Source organism: Meles meles, chromosome 8, assembly GCF_922984935.1.
Source record: "Meles meles chromosome 8, mMelMel3.1 paternal haplotype, whole genome shotgun sequence".
Lineage (NCBI taxonomy): Eukaryota > Metazoa > Chordata > Mammalia > Carnivora > Mustelidae > Meles > Meles meles.
This window is the reverse complement of record NC_060073.1, coordinates 9,325,460-9,332,980: the sequence shown is the minus strand read 5'-3', so window position 1 is coordinate 9,332,980 and position 7,521 is coordinate 9,325,460. Positions and strand designations below refer to the sequence as shown.

At 42.7% G+C, this 7,521-nt stretch overlaps 1 protein-coding gene across 1 annotated transcript; it reads left to right on the top strand.

Moving 5' to 3' along the window:
* Positions 1-1,396: 1,396 nt before the first annotated feature.
* LOC123948239 (secretoglobin family 1D member 2-like) lies at positions 1,397-5,638 on the top strand. The gene is made up of 3 exons (XM_046014880.1): positions 1,397-1,451; positions 4,278-4,468; positions 5,612-5,638. Exons 1-3 carry the CDS (start codon positions 1,397-1,399, stop codon positions 5,636-5,638), a joined length of 273 nt encoding a protein of 90 aa, XP_045870836.1.
* The last annotated feature ends 1,883 nt before the right edge of the window (positions 5,639-7,521 follow it).

The window sequence follows — 7,521 nt, the reverse complement described above, 5'->3', positions numbered from 1 at the left end:
TCCTTTTCATTTTTGGAAGGCCCTCCGGGCACTTATTCTCAGAGGCTACACCATTTTATCTTCCCACGAAAATGTACAAGGGATCTTATTCCTCCACATCCCTGCCAACACTTATTCATTCTTTCATTCTTTTTTTACAGTAGTCATCATAATGGGTGTGAAAAGCCCATGTGATTTTGACATGAGATCTGAAGCTCAGCACGAAAGCACTAATTCCAATAAACCTAGATGTGTCTCACCCCACCACCATTCTGCCCCCACAGAGTACAATGGAAACTCTCATTTATTTGACGCATCCTGTCTCTCCAGTCACAAAGCCTTTCCACTGCCATCATGCATTGTTGTGTGTAGTATATGTTTTGGGGTAATCTAAGTAGCTGATATTCCCCCAGGAATATGGTTTATGCCTTCTCATCTCCCTTCATGCTGTTCCGTCACCATCACTCCTCCAGCCATTTCTTCCAGGAAGAATTCTACATACTCTTGAATGGCCTTCCCATATGCTCCTCTGGATAACCAGATATTCCAATGCCTTTAATAAAAATTTTCCACACTTTCTCTGTGCTTCCATAGAGCACACTGCTTCTGGTTGGGGAGAGGTAGAGGAAGAGCCCCTGTGGTGAGCTCTATTGCCTGGACCCTGGGACTCCAATGTGTGACCCTTCCAGGTGACAAGTAAAATGAAGAAGGAGCTTCTTCTTCTCCACGTAGAGCCTGATTTGATTTCAAATTTCCTTTTATTTTTTTTTTAAATGTTAGCTTAGAATAAGAAATTACTATCAAGGTAGACTTCCTCTTGGCATTGTCTTCCCCTGGGTTACCAAAAACCACTCATTACTCCCACTGGGGTCACCAAGGTACTAACCTTTCTCCCTCACCTGCCCAAAGGGAAACTTGGCATGGCAGGCATCATTTCATACTGAAGATACATCCCAGCCAACTTCAGTAGTTTGTTGATTCATACTCATTCATTTATTCCAAGGATATTTGCTTTTCCTCTCCTGTGTGCCAAGCATATGTTAAGTAAAGATGAGCAAAACCAGAGGCTACTGCTGCAGTTCAGGAGCTACCATCCAGGGTGGGTGTGCATCAATTAATTGGCCATATATTTGTAAAATTACAATCTCAGTGTTTGCTACAAAGGAGAGGTGCATGCTGCCAGCAATGCCTCTGAACAGGAACTCTGATCATGGCATTGGGGTCTGTGACTTCAATAGATGGCATGAGAGCTGAGAGAGGAATGGGGGGCTGGAAGCCAGGACTGTGGCCTGACCACATGTTTATTTGGGCAACACCGGGAGGCTTTCTATGTATAAATTCTCCTGTGCTGTCCGGGATCCTGTTTCGGCTTCCAGTTTCTTTTCACTAAAGCTGAAAACTCAAAGCAAAACAAACCATGAGGCTGTTCCTGAGTGTCCTGCTAGTCACTCTGGCTCTTTGCTGCTCCAAGGGTGAGTATCATTTCTCATCAGACAGGCACCAGCCCTGGTGAGTACCCTTCTTTGAACTAGGTGAACCAAAGTGGCTTTCCTGTTTTTTACTTTCCAACCCCACCTCCAAAACCCATGCACTTTTTCTCAGTTCCCAACACCCTGGAAGTTTTAAAAATTATTGCAGGCAAATTTTAAGTTTTTCACTGAAACCTCTCTCCTTATCTGTGATCTGTGTTTCAGAAGCAAGAGGACATGGAGTTAGGTTTGAATCATGGTTCTGCAACTTACCAGAACCTATCTTCACAAAATGTTGATCTCTCCAAGTCCTTTTTTATCATTGGGTTTGACAGATACCACAAGAGTAGCTATAGCAATGGACTGAGATTAACTGTGTCAAGGGTCTAGCTTGGGCTGCCAAACTGATAACTGGTAGTTCCCAGACACTCTCCTCCCCAGAGTTTTTCAGGTGGGAGTGGAGTGCACAACTTTTTCACTCATGGATTCAGACTCATAAAATGATACAGTTGGAAGGGTTTGGAACGAGTTCTCACTTCCAGAAGAGCCAGTGTTCTCTTAGTCTCTGATAATAATCTTCAAGGGGGCTCTGGGAATAAGCAGCACTCACTCACTAAATCTACTAGTGAGTAGATCTCACTATATCTACAGTTTTCTCATTTTCCAGGAGTGTTACCAGTATTTTGTAATAGAACAAGTACACTCAGAGGGGTGAGATTTCTATTTATCTAGATTAATTATGGCCAACCATTCCACAGTATTTTTGCATGGCTTCTTACCCTTGATACTGACCCAAGCCTTCTTCAGTCTTTCTATTTCATCTCACTCTCTCAAGTCCTCCTCTTTCCCTCTGTTGCCTCTGACTTAAACCTCTCAAATCCTATGCATAGTTTGACATCTGGTCAGGGGTCTAATCAGAGCCTGGTAGGGTACTTGCTGGACTATGGTGGTTACAAAGACTTGGAGGGACAGAGAATGCACACTAAGAGAAGAAGCCACTTCAGATTTCCACACAGTTACAGTGGCGTCAGGAAAGAGCCCCAGTCCTGCTTCTCACCCTCTCTAAGATATTCTGCACATCACTGTTGGAAGAAAAGAACCAGTCATAACTTTGTGGATAATCTTTCACATGTGTTCAAACTGATTAGTTGTGTTTGGGATGAGTTGTGTTTTTATGTTTTTGTGTTTGAGGGATTTGTGTTTGTAGGAGTGTGTATAGCTTTTTAACCATATCTGCATCCAGTGACACAATCGTATTCTTTAGTTTCAAACTAGCATCTTCCTACATATACTGTGACCTTGAGGGCCCTGAGTGGCTCAGGTGGTTAAGGGAGGCTGTTTTTCCCTTTCCCTCTGCTTGCCACTCCCCATGCTTGTTCTTTCTCTCTCCTTCTCTCTTTTTAAAAAAGAAATCTTTTCATTTTTTATTTACCTTTTTAAAATTATTTATCTTTTGGAAAATTATTATGTTGGGGTGCCTGAGTGGCTCAGTGGGTTAAAGCCTCTGCCTTCGGCTCAGGTCATGATCTTGGGGTCTTGGGATTGGGCTCTGCTCTGGAGGGAGCCTGCTTTCCCCCTCTCTCTGCCTGCCTCTCTGCCTAGTTGTGATTTTTCTCTGTCAAATAAATAAAATATTTAAAAAATTATTACGCTGAGTGAAATAAGTCAAGCAGAGAAAGTAAATTATTATATTGTTTCACTTATTTGTAGAGCATAAAGAATAGCATGGAGGACATTAGGAGAAGGAAGGGGAAAATGAAGTGGAGAATCAGAGGGGGAGATGAACGATGAGAGTCTGTGAGCTTCAAGAAACAAACAGAGGGTTTTAGAGAGGAGGGGTGTGGGGGCATGGGTTGGCCCAGTGATGGGTATTAAGGAGGGCAACATATTGCATGGAGCACTGGGTGTTATATGTAAACAGTGACTCTTGGAACACTACATCAAAAACTAATGACATACTGTATGGTGAATAAATAAACAATTAGGGTAACCTGCTGTTTTCCAGATTGACCCACCCTTTCAAGCTCTCTGGAATGGTCTAACTCTACCATTCACTTAAATATTGATGAGTAAATCTCTTCTCCCCAAGACAAAACAAAAAAAAAAAAGTGTCATTCCATTCAAGCACACAACTGTTGTAAATAAAAAGAAAGAGGATTTCAACACCAAGAGAGTCATAGAAAGGAAAGGATGTGCTTTAAAAAGATAAAAACTGAACTAAGGGGATGCCTGGGTGGCTCAGTCCTTAAGCATCTACTTTCCACTCAGGTCATGATCCCAGGGTCCTGGAATCAAGTCCCACATTGGGCTCCCTGCTCAGCGGGGAGCCTGCTTCTTCCTCTGCCTCCTGCTCCCCCTACTTATGCTCTCTCTCTGTTAAATAAATACAATCTTTTTTAAAAAATTATTTATTTATGTGAGAGGCAGAGATCACAAGTAGGCAGAGAGGCAGACAGAGAGAGGGACACGTGGAAGCAAGCTTCCTGATGAGCAGAGAGCTGGATACGGGGCTCGATCCCAGGACCCTGGGATAATGACCTGAGCTGAAGTCAGAGGCTTTAACCCACTGAGCCACCCAGGTGCCCCAAATAAATAAAATCTTTTTTAAAAATCTGAACTAGGGGTGAGTAAGCATATATTCTAGTACTGGCTCTGCTGCTTGCTCTCCAACATGAGGAAGTCACAGCTGCCAAGGTCAGGCATTGTCATTGACATTATTGTGGGATGAGACCATAAGTCCTCTGGGGTTCCTGTCTAGATCTGATTTCAGGAAGCCTGGGAGAAAACGTGATTTCCCTTACATTGATTGTAGTTCTCTTTCTTCACCAGCCAATGGGATCACCTGTCCAGCTGTGGTTACTGAAGTGGAAAGATTCCTCTTTCTAGACACGTCTATCTACAGGACTATACTTCAGTTGCAATATGACCCACCTCGAGAAATCATTGAGGCCAAGATGACAGTGAAGGCCTGCACAGATCAGATATCCCTTAAGAACAAGATGCTAATTTCAAGCACATTGGTAATTTCAGTTTTCTTTGGGCATAAAGTCTTCACTAGCTGTGCAGCCTGTAGGGCAGAAGGCTGTAGCTCTGTCAGGGGCACAGGTGGTAGAAGTACCTACCTGGTCACAGTGTAGATGACATTACACCTGGGGAGATATACAAAGTCTGCACAGAGGATCTAGGCATGTTCCTCCTTCTCAGCTCACCTCCTGGGCACAGGTTCCCCATAGAGTACTGAGGAAGAGGACACCTGGGGACACACACAGTAATGTTAAAGGACCTGAGCCTGGCCATGTCATTGCCTGGGAGCTTTTCTGTGAGCAAGATCCCCCCTCCAAGTGGACACAGTCACAGCAGAATCCCATGGGGGTGTTGGGAGTGTTGAATGGAGAGATAGCTAGAAAGGAGAGAATCCGGCCCTCTGTCAGCATGGTGGGCAGCTGGATGGGCACTCTGCTAGTTTCTGCAGAGCCAAGACCTATTCCTCATACCTCAGCCCACATCATCACTCCTTGCCTACAACTCTCTCCCTTATCACATTCGTGTCCAGAGACCCTCTTTCTTCTGTCTCCTGAAGCCAAGGGTAGAGGCAAAACACTTAGATTACCCCTTTCTTGTGAAATAAGATACTTGGAAGTGTCTCTTAGGCCATCCACTGCTGGATTTAGGTCATGAGTTTTAATCACAAAGGCCCACGGAGGCTGGGTTTTCAGTGGAGAGAAGACATGTGCCATCGGGTTGATTTTCCACACACTGAACCTAGGACTTCCCGGAAAGCAGTATTCCTGAAGTCCCCTTGTACCCCTCTTCCAGTCTCTCACCCTGTACACTCACTGCAGTGAAAAATTAAAGTCTTCTGCCCTATGACAACAGAGAAAAAATTCTGGGCCACTCCTCCATCCATTAGAAACCTGAGTCTTACTCTTGGGTCAACTCGGGCTTTATTTGCCAGACTATGGAAATGAATTCTCCCTTACTTACATCGTTGTTTAAATTGTGTTGGATGTATTTAGTTTATCATCCTCTCTGTCTTCCTGCCTTCTGCCCATTCTACTTGCTTTTTGTTGGTTGAAATTTCTCAGACAACTTCGGAATGACAGTCTGTGTTAAGGTTTCATCCTGAGGAGGAGCATGGCTGATTTTCTCTCTCTCTCTTTCAGGCGAAAACCATGAAGAACTGTAAATAAGGAAACTTATGTACTAGTAACTGTCCTGTAATGATGACCTATTCTTCTGGAAAATGTAAAGGTTTCAACATCTTGATCCAATAAATCACTTTCTCTGCACTACTCTACATGTCTTGTTATTATCCCACAGTCTCTGGTCTTGAGTTGGGGTGGTCATTGTCATGAAGTGGCTTTTGGGTGTTGTCAGTAGCAAATTTCAGAGACCAAGTATCCAGTTACCCATGGCAGCCTGCGGAGCAGGGACCACAAAAGGAAATATTTGCTCAGGAATCATCCTACATCAGATTATAGACTTCCTATTCACATGGCCACAGGCAAAAATAAGTTTTAGGGTAATGCAGAATTAAAATGTTCCTGCAATGCTTTCATATGCAATATACCCATAGACTAATTGTCTGGCTAGCCATGTGGTTCTCAATCACCAGCATCGCTAATATTGTGTCCTTAGCACAACCACAACCAAACTGCTCCATTCTCACACCATCACTCTGGATTCGATCCTATGAATTCTCTGGTATAATTTATTTTCCATCTACTTCTCAAATTTCAGTGAATTTCCAGACTTGACTTTCAGTTAACCTTTTGACTCTGCACATGCACATTGCTCATCAGCATCTAGATCACTCAACAGCTCAGGTTAATGCTTTTTCCATCACATTCTCCCTTGAGTTCCAGAAAACCCCATCCAGCTGTCATCTGCAACACTCCATTCAAGACTCCACAGTTACTTCAGAAGAAATGTAGAAAACTGTATGCATTGCCTGCCTGCACCTGTTCTACCTTCCATGAAGCTGCTCTTTCTCACTAATGCCCCAATCCATGAAGCACCTGATGCAGACAATTTAGATTAGTTTCCCCCAGCCATTGCAAAACACTACCACACACGTGGTGATTAACACCAATTATTTTCTCAATATTTGGATGACAGAGGCCCAAATCTATAACATGTTGCATCAAATGACACTACATTTGACAAAGTACAGCATCCTTTCCTGATCAAAACTCTTCAAAGTTTAGGCATAGAGTGCACATACCTCAGTATCATCAAAGCCATCTATGAAAAACTCACCGCAAATATCATTCTCAATGGAGAAAAACTGAAAGCTTTTCCGTTAAGGTCAGGAGCATGGCAGAGATGTCCATTATCACCACTGCTATTCAACATAGTACTAGAAGTCCTAGCCTCAGCAATCAGACACCAAAAAGAAATTAAAGGCATCCAAATCAGCAATGAAGAAGTCAAACTATCACTCTTCACAGATGATATGATACTGTATGTGGAAAACCCAAAAGACCCCACTCCAAAACTGCTAGAACTTGTATAGGAATTCAGTAAAGTGTCAGGATATAAAATCAATGCACAGAAATCACTTGCATTTCTGTACTCCAACAACAAGAGAGAAGAAAGAGAAATTAAGGAGTCAATCCCATTTACAATTGCACCCAAACATATAAGATACCTAGGAATAAACCTGACCAAAGAGGCTAAGAATCTATATGCAGAAAACTATAAAATACTCATGAAAGAAATTGAGGAAGACACAAAGAAATGGAAAAATGTTCCATGTTCCTGGATTGGAAGAATAAATATTGTGAAAATGTCCATGCTACCTAAAGCAATCTACACATTTAATGCAATAACTATCAAAATACCATCCATTTTTTTCAAAGAAATAGAACAAGTAATCCTCAAATTTATATGGAACCAGAAAAGACCTCGAATAGCCAAAGGAATATTGAAAAAGAAAGCCAGAGTTGGTGGCATCACAATTCCAGACTTCAAGCTCTATTACAAAGCTGTCATCATCAAGACAGCATGTTACTGGCACAAAAACAGACACATAAATCAATGGAACAGAATAGAGAGCCCAGGGGCACCAGGG